Here is a 21,729-nt window from a genome sequence, read left to right as displayed (position 1 = left end):
TGATTTGGATAAGAAAATGGCAAACCACTCTGGTATCCAAGAAAATCATATGGGGTTATGAAGAGACAGACACAACTGAAATGACTGAACAACAACATGCCCCATGGATGGTCCTGACTATACTTGGAATGGAAGAAAATGAACCCTGAGTAGTCATTGAATGTATTCCCTTTACTTTAGGCAGGGTGATATTTAATTCTGGATCAACTATGAGTGTTTGATTTGCTTGATACCTAATTCTTAAGGAACCTCATAAATGGTAGAAGGTTTTGCCTGAATTGTCTACTTAATTAGTTCTATGCCAAGGATTTTCCACTCTGTCCTAGAAGTCCCCACTTTACAGGCAGGTTCAATAAGGTGAAAGATAAATATATTCTGTGTTCAGTATCTAATGTAGACTCCATGTACGAATGACACAAATGAGTAGAAGTCAAATAATAAAGTATTTAATAATAGCTCATATTTTTGCAGCTTATTGCACAGTACTTTCTATATATTTTCACATGTGATCCTCACAATAACCCTGTGGTGCTATTAGTATACTCATGTTACAGATGAGGAAACTGAAGGCAGAGAAGTTCAGTGACTTGCCCATGGACACACAGTAAATGCATGATTTGAGCCCCAGTTTTCTTGACCCTAAATCCAGCACTATAACTCTTATGAAATACAACAGAAAGAACCATACAAAAACAATTGTTATTAAATGTTCTTAAGCGATGGAAAACAATTCCAATCTTGCCTTCCCCAAGTTTCCTATGCCAGTGAGTACGATAAATGGGAGGAGGAGAAAGTTCAGTGTTCCAAAGACACTGGATGGAAGGCTCCCTTGAGTTGCTAGAGCAACAGCTCTCCAAGCCAGTTTTTGCCTCCCCAGCAGGCACTGGGCAAGGCTCTTGTCTCCTACCATCCACACCTAAAGCAATAACTCCATTCCAAAGACACCGCCCTCCCTGCAAGCTACTTGGGTGCTTCAGGTAAGTGTTATTTTAACTCTAGAACTCCCGTGTCTGATTGATAGCTAGGAGTGGATGATTCAATGCTCTTTTATATTCAGATTGTCTGGGCCTCAGCTTGGTGGCTATTTATCCCATCTTTCATATGTTTCATAGCTCTACCTAGGTAGCAGCATAATGGCCCCTCCAGCAGATATTAAGAGAACCTTCCTTGGTCCACTCCACAGGGAATCTCCAGGCTGCAGGAATATTGTCCTCACCTCACACAGCAATTTTATGAATCCAGAGACAAATACCCCCTTATGTTGGTCCTTACAACTCCCATCATTCCCTGTCACATAAAATTGACCTTTTATAAGTCTCAATGATAATGTTGTCATTGTTCAATCATTCAGTTTTCTGTTCAATTCTTCATGTCATGGAGTTCAGCTGTCCATGGGGTTTTCTTTGCAAAGATACTGGAATGGTTTGTCATTTCCTTCCCTGGTTTTCTGCCTGGAGCAGTTAAGTGACTTGTCCAGGGTCATATAAGTAGTAAGTGTTTGAGGCGGAATTTGGCTCCCAAGTTAGGCATACTGCATAAACAACAAAAAAAAAGTGAGATGGAGGGGTGTGAACGATGAGCCCTTTCCTGACATTCTTTCTGTTACAAGAAAGTCTTTTCATTGCTCCCACCTATATTTCTATTTCCCATTTTGTCTGTGCTAGCAATTATAAAAAACAATATCATATAGTGATGAACCCCTGGTAGTACTGATTACCTTAACATTAGTATATAAGAAAAATAAACATTTTTTCTTGAAATGTTGTGCCACTAGTGGAAACCTTTGAATTTTTGTAAATACATACATACATATACATATTATATATATTGCTTTATAAAGAAACTTCCTCCTTGAAATCAGCATGTGGTATAGGTGCAAAATGGAAAGTGATAGAGGGATAGAAGTATAACAAGAAAACATAGATCTCGGTCTGACTCTGTAAAAAAGCAAATAGTAAAACCAATACCTAAATCCTTCTTGTAGATCAATTTACCTTTCAACAACCATCCAATACAATGAAAATAACAAACAAACCATAAAGTGCAGATCTTTCAAAAATTCCCTTGATTTTCCTAGTTTCAAGCATACAGAAACTGATATAAAAAAGAATCATCTAGATCTATAGAAAGACATAAACCAGTGGTCCTCAGCCAGAGTTAAAAGAGAATACCAACCAGCATTTTGGAAATTTTTCCTTGCTGTCAACTCTTATGCCTAACCCAGTATTGCCCATACTAATTCACGTTAGGAGCCCTGCTTCAAGGATAAAGGGGGCAATCCCTACCTTCTTTGCCTATTCTCTCCAATCAATGAATGTATCAGTAAGTAAGGATTTAGTAAAGACTTATTAAGTGTTAGGCACTGTGCTAGGTGCAAGGGATACAAAAACAAAAATGAAAGTCTTTTCTCTCAAAGTGCTTACATTCCAATGGGGGAAAATATATATATATACATATATGTGTATATATATGTGTGTATATATATATATATATATATATATATATACATATATATATATATATATATATATGTGTAGGTATATACAAGATACATACAAAGTTAATCTTACAAAAGGCACAAGCATCTGGGGGGATCCAGAAAGGCCCTGTGCAGAAGATGGAATTTAAGCTGGGACTCAAAGCACATCAGTGATTCCAATAGGCAGAGTTGAGTAGGGATAGCATTCTAGGCCTGGGGAACTGCCACCGCAGAGTCAAAAAGGAAATTATAACATTGTGTTGGAGGAAGAGCAAGTAAATCAATATGATTGAACTCACAGAGTGAATGGTAAAAGGCACTTTGTAAGACTAGAAAGGTAGGAAGGGGCCAGGATGTGAAGTTCTAATGCCAAGCAGAGGAATATATATTTGATCATAGAGGTATTATGGACCCACTAGAGTTTATTGAGTAGAGGGTTAATCTGATCACACCTAGGCATTCAGAAAATCACCTTGGCCACTATTTAAAGGATGGATTGATGTGGAGAGAAGCTTGAAGCAAGGATATCAAATAGATGCTATTGCAACAGTCTAGGCAAGAGGCAATGGAATACTGAACTACTGTGGTGTCTGTATATACAGAGAAGGGACATTATATGAGAGATGTTGTAGAGATAGAAATGATTTTGTAAATTATAGAAAAGATTTGGCAAATGATTGTATGCATAGGGTCAGTGTCAGGATTACATAGAAATTGTGAACCTGAGTGACCACACAGATGGTTGTACCCTCAACAGGAATATGGATTTTCAGGATAGGTAAGACCACAAAGCAGAGATGAAGATAATAAATGCTGTTTTGGATATATTGAGTTTGAGATGCCAATGGGACATCCAGTTCAGAATGTCCAATAGGCAGTTGGTGATAGGGGAGCCGAGCTCAGGAGACAAAATGAGGCTGAATATCTAGATTTGGGAGCCATCTACACAGAGATGATAACTGAACCTATGGGAACTAATGAGGTCAACAAATGAGTATAGAGAGAAAATGAGGGGAACCAAAATAGAATCTTTGGATACATTAAGTTAGTGGAAATGATATTAAGGAAGATCCATAAAAGGAGATGGGGGAGGAAGGGTCAGAGAGAGAGGAGAAGAACCTATACATAGCAATGTCATGAAAACCCAAAGAGGAGAGAATATTGAGGAGAAGAGAATGGTCATGAGCATCAAATTCTGCAGAGGTCAAGAAGGATAAGGATTGAGAAAAGGTCACCACATCTGGCAATGAAAAGAGCACTGAAAACTTTGGAGACCACAGTCTCAGTGGAATAATGAGGTCAGAAGCCAGACTACAGAGTTTAGAAAAGAGTGAGAAGAACAAGAAAGGAAGGTGAGTGTAGATGTTTCTTTTTTCATGTTAGTATTTTCCCCCAAGAAGATTACGTGAAAAGAAGAGAGACAGAAAGTTTTTAGGACTGGGGGTGCAGGAACATATTGTAAACAGCAGGAAAGGAACCAGTATGTCCGATCCCTACTGGGTTTGCTTAAGAGTTGGGGGCAGGAGTGGAGGTATCAGTGGTTGATGGTAAGAGGGAACAGGAGTCCTGATAAGCTTATTAGAGAATGCTAGGTAGTAAGGAAAGATCTCTATAGCTGCACAGGGTGCTCCCAGAGTAAGGGCCAAAAACCACTACAGTATCTAAGAGACTGAAAATTAGAGATCAATAAAGAGAGGTTGGTTGATAAAAAGGGCAAAATCTGCTGGAGAAAACAGGTGGGGATGGGAATAAGGATGCATGGATACAAGAGCATAGAAGAAACAAAATTGATCTTTCACCCCCATGTGACTTTCAAGTGAGGAGGAAGAGATGCTCTACCCCTGAGTAGGGAAATTAGAAAATTCCGTATTAGCTCCAGCAAATGCCACTTCTGCTAATTAGTCAGTTCCCAAACAGTCTTATAAATGCGTATTGTAATATACACTCATAGAATAGGATATTTCCAGACCAAGTAAAGCTACACACACACACACACACACACTGTACAGAGATATCAGAATTTTTCCATTAAATTTTTGTATTCAGTACAGTAAATGTCAGGAAATATCAACAAGTCAAATTTTGTGTTGAGGCATTTTAAAGTTTTTAATTACATGAGCTGAAAAGATGACAGTCTATCTGTTATTTCTGAAAATGAATAACTGTCCTCATTCATGAGGGGCTAGAAATTTATCATCTAGATAACTGCTGAGCTCTTGACAGGGAACTGTTGAGGGAAACAGAGAAAAAGTGTTGTCCTTTGAGAACAAGGTTTTAGCATGTAGGTGTCCTTGAACTATGCTATTAATTTCAGTTATTAAAATCATCAAGGATCTATCAAAATACGTTAAGTACTTGGAATCAGATTATTGGAATGAAAAAAGGAATTTGGAGGTTATTTTATTTAGGCAGATGGCATAGAACACTGAGTGCTGGAGTAGGAGTCAGTAAGTTCAAATTCTGCCTCAGATACTTGAGCCTTGTGACACATCAGTGAACCTCTCTGTACTTGTTTCCTCATCTGTAAAATGAGAATGATATCACCTACCTCCTAGTTGTTGTGAGAATCAGATGAGAGAGGATATATAAAATGCTTTGCAAATCTTAAAGCACCATATGAATGCTAGCTATTACTATTCCTAACAGGTTCATCTTCCCTTTGAAAATTTCTAGAGACTTCTAGATGGGACAGTCCATTCCACTGTTGGACAAATAACTCATTTTAATATCTTCCAGGTCCAGCTACCTCTTTTGATAAGCTTTCTTAAGACCAATAATAAAATCTCCAGAATAAAGTGGAATTTACAACTGTTTAAAATTTACACAATCTTTTTTTAAAAATCTTTATCTTGAAAATAATTTTCATCATCTTACAATCTTCCCCAGTCAGTAGTACCATGCACAGAAACTGCAGAAGTAGATTTTGGCTCCATTAAAAAAATTTACTTAGAATTAAAGTTGTCTAGAAGTTGAACGAGCTGCTTCCATCACCGGAGGTCTGTGACAACTTGTCCAGGACAATGCAGAAAAGATGGTTTCTCAGGCACAGGTGAGCCTGATTTGCTAGCTTCTGAGGTCCTCTTTAGCTCCGAGATTCCTTAATTTGTTTTCTTCACTTTAGTCATATGATCACTGAACACTATTAACATGTTTAGTGCTTGGCTCTCTGACAATGTGCATGCACAACTGTATCTTTTTAGTAACCCACTTTGACTCAGATATCACAGAGCCTATGGTTGTAGTGTCAGAAATTTAGAAATCATTTAGTCTAAACCACTCATTTTACAGATTACTAAATGAGGCTAAGGAACTTGTCTAACACTCTCATACCAGGCAGAGCTGAAATTAGAACATGAGTCTATAAAGGATCCAGTCCTATATACTTAGGAGCTCCGTGCAAATTCAGACTTTTTTTTTTGACACAGCCAATGCAGGGGCATATTTGTTGCAAGGGTTTAGCTTTCTTTTTAAATGGGAAGGAGAGAAAGGAGTAATTCATCAGTTGAAAAAAAAAGCTTAATTAAAAAAAAGAAAAAGTTCTGTTAGCTTCAATTGGTCACAACACAACTTAGGCAGGGGATTTTACTCCAGGGAAGAACAAGGCATCCTCTTTTTTTTTCCTGCATCTTTTATTATTTCCTTCACCACTGAAGCTGTGCACCCCACTCTCCAGGACATGCACAATCACAGATTTTTTATAGAAAGAAAAGCATATGGAACAGACTAGAAAAGGAAGACTCACAAATAATTGAAATAAAAAATCCAATGTTCAATAAGTTTGAAACTGCCTAAAAAAGAACTCCCTATTTGATAAGATCAGTAGGAGAAAAAGTAGGAAGCTATCTGACAGAAATAAAGATTAGGTCAACATCTTACACCCTATCCATAATAAATTCAAATACATACATGATCTCAATGTTAAAGATCATATCACTAAAAGAAAAATTAAAAGAGTAGATCATGTTCCTTTCACAAGTATAGACAAATGCTTATCCAAACAAGAAACAGAGGAAATAGCATCTACCTCATAAGGTTGTTGTGATAAAAGATGATTTGGATTGCATGAAACTGAAAAGTTTCTACACAAAAATTAAGATGTCAGATTTTTTTCAAATGTATGGGCTACTTTGGCTGAACTGTTTGGGTTTTTTCCCTCTCTCTGGGAGAGGAAAGAATTATACATTGGAAAATGTAGCTGATGTAAAAACAAGACATCAGTAGCATTTAATTTTTTATTATAAAAATTTATTATTGGTTTGTTACTTCTTCAAACTTTGTTCACACTCAATCCACATTCAAAGATGCATGAAACAAATATTTCTTCTTGAAGTTGCTTTTCATTCACAGTAATGAAGATTTTCTCCTTTTTAAATGTGTTATTGATGGTCTTTTTCTTACATTGCTGTTACTATAGTCTCTGAGGGACCAGGAGCATCCTTTACCACCGGTCTTTTGAAATCATGATGAATCCCTACACTTATCAGATACTCAAGTCTATCCCTATTGTTTTGTTCTTTAAAATTACATATTTTTTCAATCAGCAGAAACCCACCTTTTCTCTCTCCCATCCCAACTCCATTCCCAATTGAAAACATAAGAAAAACAAAAAGCTCCTTAAAACATGCATAGTCAAACAAAACAAATTTCTGCATTGGCCATGTCCTAAAAAACCATCTCCTTACTCTCTATCAGGAGGCAGGTGGTGCGTTTCATTAGTCTTCTGGAATGGAGGCTGGTCATCACATTGATCCGAATCCCTAACTCTTTGAAAACTGTTTCTTTACCATGTTATCGTTGTATAGGTTGTTTTGGTTTCATTCATACAATTCTTCCCAGCTTTCCCTGAAACAATCCCTTTATCATTTCTTATAACACAATATCCCATCCCATTTATATGCCCCAACTTTTCAACCACTCCTCAATGTATGCCCCTCCCCAGATTCCTTTCTTAGACACCTCCAAAAGAGCTATAAATGTTTGTAAATCCTTAGTTTGTTTTGCTTAGGACTAATCCCTCCCTTATCCTACCCTCTACCCCCTATTTCTCTTCTCTTTCCCTCCTATTTTTCCTGTAGTGAAATATATTTCTGTGTGTATATGTGTGTGTGTATTTGTATCCTTCCTCATTCTGAGCAGTTCCAGTGAAAGGTAGGTTCGTGTGTCAGTTACTCACTTTGAACCTCTCATTCTTATTTTTATAGATATCTACTTGCCCCTCTTGAGATAATTGTGATAATTTCCCCTAAACATCCTTTACTTTCCTATTCACTTTATTGCCCCAGTGCACCCATTTTCCTTCTTATTTTTAATAGTTTTTATACTATTTCATTGTAAAAAAAAATCAATGGTTTACTGCATTGTAGATACAGAATCTTATTAAATTTTAAGGACCCTTTTGCTTGCACCTCCTAAGTGTGTGACATGAATGGTACAAAATGATAAACATTAACCAACTCCTATCACCAGGATCTTAGTCAGTCTTGATTGGGGGATCTTCACTTCCTTTCCCTACTCTATTTTTCTCTTAAGACATTAACAGAACCACCCACATCTTGTCTAATTAGACTCTCTCTATGACCCTTGATGATGCCAGGGTTTAGGAGGCATATATCATTACCCCATATTTGAATTAAGTTAATTTATTCTTGTTTAGTTCCTTATGACTGTTCTTTAGTTTCTTCTTTTTTACGTTTCTCCTAACTTTTGAATGTTTGAACCTCAAAGTTTCTGCACAGCTCTGGTCATTCTTTCATCAGGAATGCGCAGGAGTCCTCTTATTTTATTGTGTCCATTTCTACTCAAGTACAACTACGTTGTTCTGTTAAGTTATCCTTGGCTGCAAGCCTGTATCTTTTGTCTTCTGAATACAGTATTCCAAGCTCTCTGATTCTGTACTGTGGCAGCTGCTAAATCATGTGTGATCCTGATGGTGGGTCTGAGGTACTTGAATTTTTTTATAGATACTCGTAGTATTTTCTTTTTGACTTCAAAAGCTCTAGATTTTGGTCATGTTCCTGGGAGTCTTCATTTGGGAGGTTCTTCAGGAGGCAGCCAGTGGATTCTATTTCCTCTTGCCCTCTCATTCCAGGAGATCTACGCAGTTTTACAATATGATGCCCAAGCTTTTTTCAGTCATGGCGTTCAGGCAGTCCAATGATTCTCCTTGAACAGCTATTTTTCCAGTCAATTGTTTTGCTGAGACTTTACAGTCTCTTCTATTTGTTCCCTCTTCTGATTTTGTTTTAATATTTCCTGTCTCACAGAGTCACTAGTGTCTATTTGGTCCATGCTAATTTTCAGGTAGTTGGTTGCTTAGCCAAAGTTCTGTACTTTTTATGCAAAACTGTTACTTCCTTTTCCAATTCTTTCTCCCATAACTCTCATTTCTCTGCTATGTGATTTCCTCTAGTATGCTCATTTCATTTTAAGAAACATTAACTTAAAAAAAAACACCTCTTACTTTATTTCTTTCAGAAATTCTAGTTTTATTTTTACCTAAGGTATATATTTATACCATTTTTCTTTGAAGGTTTGTTTATAAATGTTCTGAAGTTTGTCTTGAGTGTCTCACCCTAATAACTTTTTATGGTGGGATTCCTTTCTTTTTCATTCATTCTTCCAGCCCACATCCTGACTTCAGGCTTGAGATGTTAGTTAGGGCCAGGCTCTTTTTACTTCTGGAGAGATCTAGGCTTGCCACATTGTGTTGTTTTGGGGGGGGGGGGGTGTTACTGAGTGTTTTGTTATTCCAGGATCTCAAGGACAACTCAGACTGAGAAATTACAAGCTTTCAGTGCTCCCAAAGTGGCCTGATCCAGGGCAAAGTCCAACCTGGAATGGAGTCATGGGTACCAAAGCTGCTTGCCAGTAGGCACTGTCTCAGTTTGGGTGCTCCACTATGAATTTGAAACCTCCTGTTGCCCTGATGTACAGCTTGTCTCTGGGCACTGTAGTGTACCATTCAGTTCACTTATGGCCAGGCTCCATCCACAGTATCCACAGACCTTGCTTTCTCCCTATGAGTATCTGGGCTGGAAAAATGACTAATTCTTGGATTTCCCCATCAATACTCAACCTGGTGCATTTTCTAAAGCTATTTGGAGAAGTCTGGAGTAGGGGAGCTCATGTTGGCTCTACCTCAGCATTGTATTCCTTACATTACTGTGGTCTTCTTACTGGCTGATCAACTGTTGTCTACAGGTTCTTTTTGCTCCATCAGTTCATATAAATATTCCCCAGTTTCTCTGAGTTCTTCAGTCATTGTTTTTTCAGGGTCATAGTAATATATTACATTCATGTACTCCAATTTGTTCTGCCATTCCCCAATCAAGGGGCATCCATTTTCTTTCTAATTCTTCATGATTAATGTAATTTTCATATATCATTTTTAAGTCAACTTTTTATTGCTTTGTAGATATAGAATGCTATTAAATTCTGAGACCTATTTTGCTTGCATCCCACCATAAGTGTGACATATATGGCACAAATAATGAATATTAATCAAATGCCAAAAATTGTCGATCTCAGATAGTCTGGATTTGGGGGGATCTTCAATTCAGGCTGTGGTCTTCAGGATGATTGCTCCACGGTTTCAAAGATTATCTAAAATTCAGATAAAGACATCCTAGAGGATAGTGAATGAACTAAGTAAGTTTTTCCATTCTGTTATGCAAGAACCCTACAATTTCATATAACATTTTGTAAATGAAGTTTGACTTTTGTTATTCTATGAATTTTTTGTATAAGTTGGTGTGAAGTTATTACTGAATCACACTTTCACCTTCATGCTGTAGTAGCAAATTTATTTCCTGAATACAATTTAAGGCAGCTCCGAAAAATGATTTAAGTGTTGCCACTGCACATGGAAATTATATTACCAGTATAGTCATTATACTGGGACCCATGTGAGGAACAACATAAAAAGGAAATCTAGATCCTCAACCTTCCAACTCTAATACTGAATTAGTAGTATTATATCAGGCCTCCCCTTAATATAACTGGTGTTGAATTGCATATTTTGCCTGAAACATTTTTTAGATATCACTAAATCTTTATTCCCAAGAGGGTTGAACTGGATTTAACAATACAGATAGAAAACCTTAGGAGAATTAGCAAATCCTGCTACCATTAAGAGGAAAAGTTCTGGGTACTTTTTCATCAAATAACTACACAATGAGAGAGTTATGACCAGAAAACAGCTTTGGATTTACTCTTAACTGGAAGCTTCTTGAAAGCAGGAACAGCCTGTGTCTCCAGAACTTAGTACAGGGCCTGGCATATAAGAGCTTAATAAATGCTTGTTGACTTGACCCTAAAAAATAAGGAAAGCAACCTATCCCTGATGAACACTAGGGCCTTAAGCATAGACAGCAATATCCCTCACTGTTGATTCCTCTGACACTTTGATTTAGGACCACTTGTTATATTCATCCAGGTTGCTGGAAGTTCCCTTTGATTTACATAGTTGTGTTGAGTAGAGGACCTTGTAATCTTGTTTTGATCCAGATCTAGGCTGGGTCTAGAATCATAGTGCATGTGGTCTTCTGATCCTAGGAATATTCAATAATTAAAAATCAGTTCTGGGCTACCTCTTCTCTTTCCTGTCTCTGCTCTCAACTACAGGCCTGATGAAAACAAAATATCTAGAAATATATTGGCCTTGTTGAGCCTAGTTATCTCATTCTAAAAGTTTTAACACTGTTGAGTAAGGGGAATAGCATGGCCAATTCTACTAACAAATGCACTAGATTCAAACTGAAGAGGCTCTGCTGAAAATAATCTGTATGGTGAATAAATGTTTGCTGAATTTAATTGGCTTGTTTTACTCTCTCATATCTGAGATCCTGGAAACATTTAAACCTGACCCATTTCTAGCTCTAAGTTTGGACCTGTATTTTATACAATAAAATAACATTCCAGAAAAGCATAATTAAACACAAAGTATTTTTTTAATTTTTACCTACTTTTCTCTTTCACATTATTTTATGTGGCTCATTACTAACGATCTAGCATATCTCACAATTCAACACTTACAAAGTACCGCAGAATTCCTAAGTAACATCTTCAATATTACCATAACACTTTTGCAAAAGCTTACAAATTACTGTTATTGTTGTTATTTTGCTTACCAAATTCTGAAGATAGCTAGAGAGCCCCCTACTAAAAAGGCCAAGTGAAGAGTTTAGTAAACTAAAAAACACTTAACTTCTGGTGGCAAATATGATGGGCTTCCAATAAAAATGGTTTCTTTATTTTCTTCAGGGTTTCCAATTGGGACAGAGAGAAAAAAACCGTTATGATAGTTTATTTTACCTATATACACACACATCAACAGACTATCTAGAAGAGTTTACACTACTTGGAAATCTATAAGACTGTGTAACAGCACGTTATCACTGTCTGTTAAATATGTGTATCTAGCTAACACCATTGGAGTCCATTAAATAAGTTTAAATTAAAGAACCTGGCAAAATTGCAAAAAGCTGAGATGCAAGAACAAAGCTTCTTTCCCGTCAAGTGATAAGATGAGAGAGACACAGACAGTGCTTTCGCTGACAAGATAGGTTTACTATGAGCTCTCTCCATTAAACCAGGGCAAAACAGACCTCGTATTTTACCTCATTTGCTGTTTTTAGCTCCAGGCCTCCCAACTCAGCAATGGATGCAGAATTTAGAAGACTCGGGTTCTAGTTCTTCTTCTGCCTTGTACATTTTGCTGTGTGACCTTAGGCAGGTCAATTAATTGTTCTGGACCTCAGTTTCCATATAAAGAAGGGGTTGAATCAGATGATATCTAAGGTTTCTTCAAATTCAAACATTCTCTAAGTCTATGGTATACCATCCATCTCAAGTCTCTAAAATCCAGCAACTAAAATTAAATCTCGAAGCTCTTTTCACTCCTGAACTAATAATAATAACAATTATGGAAAACAGGATTCAAATGAATGAAATCCTTCACTACACTAACTTCATTAAATGCAAAATTTACTTGGTATCAATATTTCATTAATTCAAAGTACTGCTTCTTTAGTAACAAGTAGGCAAATTAAGCTAAGACTAAATACTATTTCATTCCACCACAGAGGCCCTAATCCTTACATATGCATTTATATTCATCATATGATACTACAATTCTCCGGAAACAATATATCCACTCACTCTTATCCACCAATTTGACTGTAAAGAGATGTACTAAAATGAACTACCACCAAGACAATGGTACTTTCTTCTTTTCAGTCATGTACTGAATATCAGGTATAGGAATTTAGTTTATTTTTGTCCAGACCTATGACTTCATCAGTGTAAGAACTGCTGGATGGAAAAAACTCTACCAATGCAATAACAAACGCATCTCTAAATTTCATCATAAAGAGTTGCACTGGGAGCTCTCAAGGGATCGTGAGAGTTTAAGTGCCTTGCCCATGGTTACACAGCATATTATTATAAGGCAGGTCGTGCTATTTCTAAGGCCAGCCCTCCACCTATTATACCACTTTGCATCTCATTAATTTTATAGCCATCAAACAAGATCCCATTTTATTTTACAATTTCTATAAACCCTAAGCATACTTTTTTTTTGTGGGGATGGGGAAGTTGGAAGAAGTGGAATAGGAAGAACAAATTTATTCATTTTTGATTCAACTTCCTTCAGAGAGAAGAAAAAAATGTCATTAAAAACAGTTCCTGCCCATTTTGATACATTCATATCATCAGTTTCTATACTATAAGGATTTCTTTCCCAACCCTTATCATTATAAGCAAAGTCTCATCCATTATAAGGAACTCTAATATCTAGTTTTTAAAACATCAATGAGTATATTACTAGAAACCATGATCCCAGCCTTAGGAAGCTGAAGATGGACTACTTGGAGAAAAACTGAACTTTAAAAAGTAGGAAGCACTCTGATCCATTACTAATTCAAAATTAAGTGGTGTCACACACAAGCAACCCTTTCTAATCCAAGTTACTGGGATCCTTAGGTGTTACTTTTGTCAATGTGTTAAGATAATACTTAAGTGGCATGAGGTTAAAGGGGGTGAGAAATAGTTACTGCTAAATTAGAAAGCAAATCTGGGAATAAATAACTTGGTTTAAGTCTCCTTCCTTTCCTATCCTGTCATACAATAGCATATAACTAGGTACTAATATTACAGAAAGTAACTGTTATAAATAATAAATAATAAGAGTGGGTTTTTAAAAAAGGACTTCAGCAGAACTTCTTGGTCGTGTGACCTTTTCCAGAAACATACTGAAAGGGCAATATTAGTTAGAAGCCATCCATTCAGATGTGAAATAGCTTATTGTGTTTGTACACACATATCTATGTATAAAAGACCCTTCTTTATAAGTTTTAATGTGGTTTTTTACCTATAATGTTTCCATTAAAACATTCCCAAGGTCATTAAGTAAATACTTACGTGAACTATAATCACATGTCTGATTAAGATTCAAACACAAGTTTTCCTATCTTTTCAGAGCAGAAGATTCTATACTGCTTCAAATGGACTGTCACTAAACACAGTAAGCTATTACAATGGCAACAAGACTCCTAAGGATCGAAGTTTTTAATCTACTGTAAGCCAAGATCAAGACAACTCTTCAACCAGTAGCACTTCCAGCCTGGAGTCGTTCAATCAGCTGATCAGCCTGCAAATATCAAGAAAGAAAGATGTTATTTGCTCTGCCAAATTATCTGTAGTGAAGACCAGTTATATATAGGAAAATGTGTTGTGTTTCCCTATAAAATTTGAGTTCAATGAGAGCAAGGACTGTCTTGCTTTTTCCCCAATACTCAGAAGGTTTGTTTTGTACATAGTAAATATTTAATAAATGTTTTCTGATTCATTCCTATGCAAACCCTATACAACTGAACTGGCCTCTGCTTCCTAGAAAATTTGGTCAAAGTCCTCAAACATAATATAAATTGTTTTGCATTGGCAAAGCAGGCTTTTCTTGGGTAGAATGCTGAACTTTGGAGTCAGGACGCTTCAGGTTTAAATCCTATCTCTGGCTCTTACTAGGTGTGTGACCACGGGCACATGAGCGTATCACATAACCTTTGTGAGCCTAAGTTTCTTCATCTATAATATATGGAAAACAATAGCTGCAATGCCTACCTCACAGGGTTATTTGGAGACTCAAATGAAATAATTCAGGTTGTACCAGTCTTAGTGCAATCTTAAGCTACTTAATTAAGCTATGATAGCATTTTGCAAATTTCAAAGTACTTCATGGGTGTCAGCTGTTTTTCTCAAATGCCCCTACAAAGAAATTAATATAGAAAGTTGTAAGTCCAAATGTTTAAAAAGCAAACTAAATTTTTTTAAAATTTCTTTTCATTTTTAGAGTTTTTCTCAATTCTTTTATAGAATATGGACTCCAGTACTTCTTGGGAGAGACTTTGGCTCAAGGGTGTGGTCACGTGGCCCTCTAGGTCCTCAAGTGCCATCTTGAATCCAAAGGAGACCTCAAGGCTGCAAGTTCCCCACCCCTACTATGGAGTATTCACTATTGTCTTTATTTATTTTCTCTAAGAACCATTCTACTGCACAATAACAAATGCCCTATGTTTGTAAACTCTAAGTAAAGTAGATTCACTTCTAAGTTTGGTCCTGCATTTTATACAATATTTATACAATACTCATTTTATGCAGTAAAAAGGAGTCACTTCATAATGGAATGTGATTTAGAACCCTACAGATATCTCTAAAAACAAATTAAATAAAATTTGGAGAGCACAATTTAGAAAATAAAAGCTGACACATAAAACATGAGCTTCCATCGTAAGGCACCATCTAACTTTTAGCACTACAGCATGCATATACTACTTACTGATAAATTAAGCAGGTATGGTCATACTCCTCATCGGGGTGCCTAAAAGCTAAGCTTGGTCAGTTGCTACACAATTGACCCTAAAGATTCCAGTCACCTCATATTAATTTGAGAAGTCAAAGGCCAGAGTCATATGACTAAAACAACTGTGGCCTATTTTTCTCAAGCCTTAGGAAAGCTCTGCTAATTTAGGCAGAGGCCCTGGGTCAGATATGACCATTAATACTCATAGACTCCCTAACTAGCTTCCTAAAGCCACAAAAACTAACTTATACCCTACTGTCCAATGTAACTTTGGGAAGATTTTCCTAGCTCCCTTCCCCCTTTCCCCCTAACACAACTGTGATGGGTTAGAGTAGACCTGTGAGTTGGGAATAAAACTACTCAAGAGAAGGGGAAGTTATTGGAGTTGGGGGGCAGAAAAAAGGCTGTTCAACCTCTTTATCACTTGACTGCTGACAAATCAACAATACTTACTGTAATGAACCAGTATGAATTGGGTCTATAAACCAATCTGGATAAGAAGCCCAGCTGACTGGCTGGTGCCAGGACATGAAGGTGCAAGTGGGCTATGGAGCAGAATGGAGGCCAGTGGAAACCCATTCTGAAACAGAGGAGCAGAAAATCAGGAGCTAACATATTAATTTGGGATCATCATTTAACTCTATTAAAGGATCCATCTATTTTAAAAACATTGTCCTGAAGGTGGACTTGATTTTCAAAATTAATTCTCTCAGAAGGCAGTTCATTGGGACAAGGTCTTTAAAGATTCTATTTGTGCTCCTTTAACATGTAAGACTCCTTACAAAGCAGTGGTTCATAGATTTTTCCACAGTGGAAGAATCCTTTGGTTTAAAAAAAAAAAATGGCACAAACCTCATAGTAAAATTTTCTAAAATTGTTATATTAAATGCCTACTAACCATATGGTAAAGTCCACTGAAAAAAAACAAGCTCAAGGTATTTCAGGATTCCTTGCAGTACAATGAAAGAAACACTGTTCTAAAGTATCACTACTTTGTTAAACGTGAAAAATAGGGCTATGAGAAGTGAAGTATAAACACCAAAGTTGATCTATCATTCAAACAGCAGAGGGCACTCTTGTCTTTGTCAAAAACTGAGTCCAAGTCAAGAATCCAAGCCTTCTCAAGAAAAATTTCAGCAGATATTAAGAATACATCCAGGCATACTTCATTTTAAGGAAACACTATAGATCAACTATAAACAAACATTTGATTTTACTCTGAAAATAAGAATTTGGTTTTGGGGTTGTTGTTTTTCTTTTGCTTTGTAAGAGTTTACAATGTGTTTTAAGATATTTTTGTTTACAAAGATTCTATATATATACAACATCAAGGGAGTATATATACTCAATAAAGGAATAGACATTCATAACAACCGTCCATCCACCCAACAATATAATATTTATGAAGCTCCTACCACCTAACCATCCAAACCACAAAGGGCAGCTACAGGGCTGACAAGTGAGCAAGATGGACTGTGTCATTACCACAAGGCTTCTTTAGACATCAATAATTACTACTAGAAAGACTGTGGGAAGAACAGGCACACTAAGACACTGCTGACGGATCTAAAATCGGTCAAACTGTTCTAAAAAGGCAATTTGGAAATATCCAAAATGAGTGGCCAAATTCTCCTTACACTTTGACCAAGAAATGCCACTATTAGGGATATTTCCCACAAAAGTCAGACATGGAAAGGTCCCATGTATACCAAAAAATTCATAGCAGTATTTTGTGTTATAGCAAAAATTAGAAACAAAGCAGGTACCCGTGAAGTTAAATCAGTTTTGAGACATGAGAGTAATGGAATATAACTGCACCATAAGAAATAATGAATATGAGAAGTGTAAAAGAACTTGATAAGATTTGATAGATGTGTGAAATGATGTAGAATGAAAAATGAAGGTTCAGAGAACATCATTTCATAATGATCTCAACGTGGGCTAGACCAGGGGTTCCCAAATGTATTTGGCCTACTGCACCATTTTCAAAAACAAAATCACTCAGCGCCCTCCTGGAATATATGCTTTTTTTTAATCCTTTAACAGTTTTTTTTTTTAAATCGCATCATTTAAAAAAATGTGAAATATTTTTAATGACATCTTAAATTTAATAACTTAAAATTTGTGAGTATTTTCCTGCATTGAAATTTTGATGACAATATTAAATCATGTAACTATATAGTGTCATATTGTCAACAAGTCATTACACGCACATATTCCTGCTGATGCATGCTGGACTTCCTGACAATGTATGACACACACCCCTCCCAACACCTGCTTGTTAAAACCTGTTGGTGGACTTGACCACTGATGGGTTGTAATTTGCATTTTGTGTGTTTATTTGGAAAATAATGTAATCACTATGACTTTCACTCTATTACACAACAGATGAAACATGTTATGAACGGTTTTTCAAAATCTTCTTACCTTTTCTTCTTTCTCACGTTTTCACTGCCCCCTTATCTTTATTTGATGCCCTGATGGAGTATCTGTGTGCTTGGACCCAATTCTAAAATCACATTTCTCTTTTAAAAATCACATTTCTCTCTAGCCTCAAAACACTATCCTAGGCAGTTTCTCCCCAGCCCAAGGACAGCCTACCCTAGCAAAACCTTTATCTCTCTTCCTGATACAATAGCCAGCTGCTCCTATAGAACTTATTGGTTTGAACCAGCCGTGTACTGGCTGAACTGTGTGTGTACTGGGTCATAACATTTACTACTCATTAAACAATCATCTGTATCTTAGACTCAGATGTATGTATACTCCCTTACATTTATCTTGTCTAACAAGGCATTGATGATAGCAGCCTGGGATTCCTCAGTCAGTGCTGACCATCACTTGACTTAGTGACATTTCAGGCCTAAAACCACACCTCCACGCAGCCCCTCCTTGGGCCATCTCCCAGTGAACTCTGGGTAAAATACCTACACAGTAAATATTTTGTATAAGTACATGTTCCTTTAAGAATTAACCACTCCTTAACCTCCCCCTAATCCCACCCTGAATCACCCAGACAGCATATTTGGTAGAGATTTTACTACAGAAAAACCTATACAAACTTTAACTATAGCCCTCTAACGTTGCAGGTTCCCTAAGAACTCTTGACTGTTGAAAAGAGTAGTAAATCTTTACCACCTCGACCTCAAGAATGCTTGAGCTCGTGAATCTTTTCCAGACGGCCCATGCAGGGAACTCCAGCGTTGGGGTTCCTCTACCTCTCCAACTCTCATAACCCCTAGCTGTACCTAAGGCTACTACCACCCCCCACCCTCCCACCCCCATCGTTTCAGTGCTCCCCAGGGGACAGTATCATCCACTTTGGAAACCTCTGGCTAGACCTATAATTTAATAGGTAAATGAGTGAGGAAACTTCCTTCTAGTAATGCAGATAAGCAAATGACCAGTAATTAATATTCTCAGGGGGGTTCCTGGGGCACTGAGATGTATAAGTGACTTATCTAGAAACATGAAGGTAGTATGTTCCAGATGCAAGGCTTGAAGAAAGACCTTCCTGACTACAAGGCTGGTCTGCCTAGGTGACACTAACAAAGAAAAATAACCCTGCAAGACAGCAGTCACAGTCACCATTTCATGTGTAGTCTTCTTTTCCTGTTGATTACTTGTATAGAAAAATGTTCATTTTACTATTAAGTTCAGAATAATGTTTCTAAGAAATAAAAATACAGGGATTGGACTAGATGTCCTTTGAGTTCTAAATCTGTGATCCTATGATTAAAACGTACAATTATGAATCCCAGAATTAGACTTCACAGAGCACTCTGTACCTTTCCTATGCAACTGTGTGTGTATGTGTGTGTGTGTGTGTGTGTGTGTGTGTGTGTGTGAGAGAGAGAGAGAGAGAGAAAGAGAAAGAGAGAGAAAGAAAGAAAGAAAGAGAAAGAGAGAGAGAGAGAGAGAGGGAGGGAGGGAGGGAGCTCCCTGATAGATTAAGCACTCTTTAAGGGCAGAGAATAAGCGATATTTGTGTCTTCTGCTCATCACCCACCCACTTTCCTTAGCAGCAGAGTGCTGTTCACAGAGTGGACAACCAATAAATGTTTGTTCAGTTGAAGAGGGCTTCCAAAACATCTCATTTGAGTTTTCCTGCTGATATCATGCAAAGTGAGAAACTTTTGATATTGAAACAAACCACGTGGGTTAGTGAAAACATTGCTAAAAATCCATTAAGGAAGAATTTTGCATAAATTCTTACATTCATTCCCTCAGCACTTATGTGATCAACCCCAATTCAATTACAGTAGAGAAATTAGTGAGAATACAGAACGTAGTAAGGCAGTACAAGGTACGCACACTAGCAACAAATTCTTACTATCAGTTTCAGCTCTCAAAGCATTTGAGGAACAACGGGCTGTCAGCTTTGCTCTCATTACCTGATTAGCAATAATCTTTTATAAAATTAATAATTCCCAATACAGTCATAGCTGGGTATACTCATACCTCACATCAGTCAGGTCAGTGACATTTTTCTGCTGAAGAACCGTTTTTCCAGCAGTTACCATTTTCTCCACTGTAAGAAAGAAAAAGAAATGCTTAGCAAACACTAAGATGTCAAGTGTATTAAAATACACACAAATTCTACTACTCTGTATCAAAAGTTTTCCAAGAAAAGTAATGAAGAAACCTAGAGTTAGTGGAGAGATGACCTCAGCCAGTTTTTAGTGCACAAGAACTTCTCCCCCCACAAAATAAGTCCTATTGTTTGGGATCCTCATCTTACCCGAAAAGGCAGTAACTTTAGTCAGAGAAAGATTCACCCAGGGTTCAGACCAAAAATAAAGTATGAAGGAAAAAAAATGTATTAGCCAGGGCCACTATGGACTTAATTTTTCATCACTAAAGGAAGCCCAGCCCCCATATAAAATTTGTGTCCAACTGTACTCAAACTGACAGAGCAATAATCAATGACAACAGTACATCAAAGGGTTTGGACAGACTACTTATGAAGCGAGCGCTTCGGGTTAAGGTGTTTTAACAAGTGGAATTCTGTTTATCTGGTTTCTACATCTTGTAAACACACAGAACTTGTTTTAGGTGAAAACATAATACAGAAAATCTATGCTTCACTAGAATATTTCTTACATCCTAGTACAGTGATAAGAAATGTTCATACAAATTAAAGTACAATTACACTAAACTCATTCTTCTGAATTTAAAAAATAGTTCTAATAACTAGGATATGGGGAGATGAGAGGGGAGGGAGAGGCATATTCAGCTAGCTCTCTACTTTAATAAGAGATTCAAAAGTGAAAAACAAACAGTCTTTTTATGGATTGATTGAAAAAGGAAATTTCAGGATATGCAGATCTATCTCCTATAATCTGAAAACTTATAGGACTTTTTAACCTGGGATCTGTGAATTTATTTTAATTTTGATACTCTGAAAACTACATTCCAACAAAACGTTTCCTTTGTAATCTTATGTATTTTTAAGGCAGGTAGGTGCCAAATTGGCTAGAATGTTGGGCTTAAGAGTCAAGACAATCTGAATTCCAAGCCTACTGTGTGGCCCCATTAAGCAATATAACCTCTCTTTCTATTTTTTATCTGTAAAATGTGAATAATAATAGCACCAACATCAGAGTTGTCATGAAAATCAAATGAGACAACACAAGTAAAGCACTTTACAAACTTCAAAGTTCTAGATAAATGTTGATTATTATACTTTATTCTATATTGAGGTATCCAGGACACAAAATAGTTAAGAACTCTTGATCTGGAGCAACATACAAACATCTGATGCACTGAAAGATCCTAAACTGCCTTTTGGATCAAGGATTAAATTTTCTTTAATGTTAAGTGTTTATTGAAATCTACTTCGTTGAAAATGCTTACTATCTATTCACAATGCAGGGATTAGCAGTCACCCTGATAATTAAATTAAGCAGACAGCCATAGCTCCTAAAACACTGCACAGAAACAAAATTTATTGTGAAAACTGACCTATGATGAAAAAGTTTTTAGACCAAAAATCAGACCACCTTTCCATATTTGCAGAACATAACAAAGTAATATCAATTTACAATAGTTACTAAAAATGGATTACATAAAATATCTCTATCTACTATCGACCTGTTGTCACTCTGTAGACAAATTACATTTTATAATAAACTGATCTCTAATCTAAACCCAGTGATGACGACCACAAACACAAACATGGGAACGTTAAATAAAAATAAATACTAGCGAAGAAAATGGCACACCGCTCTAGCATCTTTGCCAAGAAAACCCCACATAGGGGCAGATGCTGAAACAATTGAACGACAACAAGAAGTACTAAATCTGGTCCAAATGAATTCAAACAGGCCCGGAGGTTGGTAGGGAACCAAGTTACTATTTAGAGGCTGGACACATTTTTAAGAGAGGCATCATG

General features: G+C 36.8%; 1 protein-coding gene and 1 long non-coding RNA gene across 2 annotated transcripts in view; one reads left to right on the top strand and one right to left on the bottom strand.

The window, feature by feature from the left end:
- The window catches only part of LOC140526757 (uncharacterized), a 24,552-nt gene extending 10,211 nt beyond the window's left edge, over positions 1–14,341 (top strand). The window contains exon 3 of the long non-coding RNA XR_011974515.1: positions 13,956–14,341. This is a non-coding gene — a long non-coding RNA (uncharacterized lncRNA). The remainder of the gene's footprint in view (positions 1–13,955) is intronic.
- Positions 11,409–21,729, bottom strand: part of HINT3 (histidine triad nucleotide binding protein 3) — a 25,363-nt gene continuing 15,042 nt past the window's right edge. The window contains exons 3-5 of the mRNA XM_072643230.1: positions 19,797–19,866; positions 15,789–15,915; positions 11,409–14,126 (exon numbers count right to left, since the gene is read on the bottom strand). Of these exons, the coding sequence (XP_072499331.1) occupies positions 14,079–14,126; positions 15,789–15,915; positions 19,797–19,866 (245 nt within the window). The 3' untranslated portion in view covers positions 11,409–14,078. The remainder of the gene's footprint in view (positions 14,127–15,788; positions 15,916–19,796; positions 19,867–21,729) is intronic.

The sequence above is a fragment of the Notamacropus eugenii genome, chromosome 2 (genome assembly GCF_028372415.1).
Source record: "Notamacropus eugenii isolate mMacEug1 chromosome 2, mMacEug1.pri_v2, whole genome shotgun sequence".
NCBI lineage: Eukaryota > Metazoa > Chordata > Mammalia > Diprotodontia > Macropodidae > Notamacropus > Notamacropus eugenii.
Note: the sequence above shows the minus strand (reverse complement) of the source record. Positions and strands in the feature narration are given on the sequence as shown.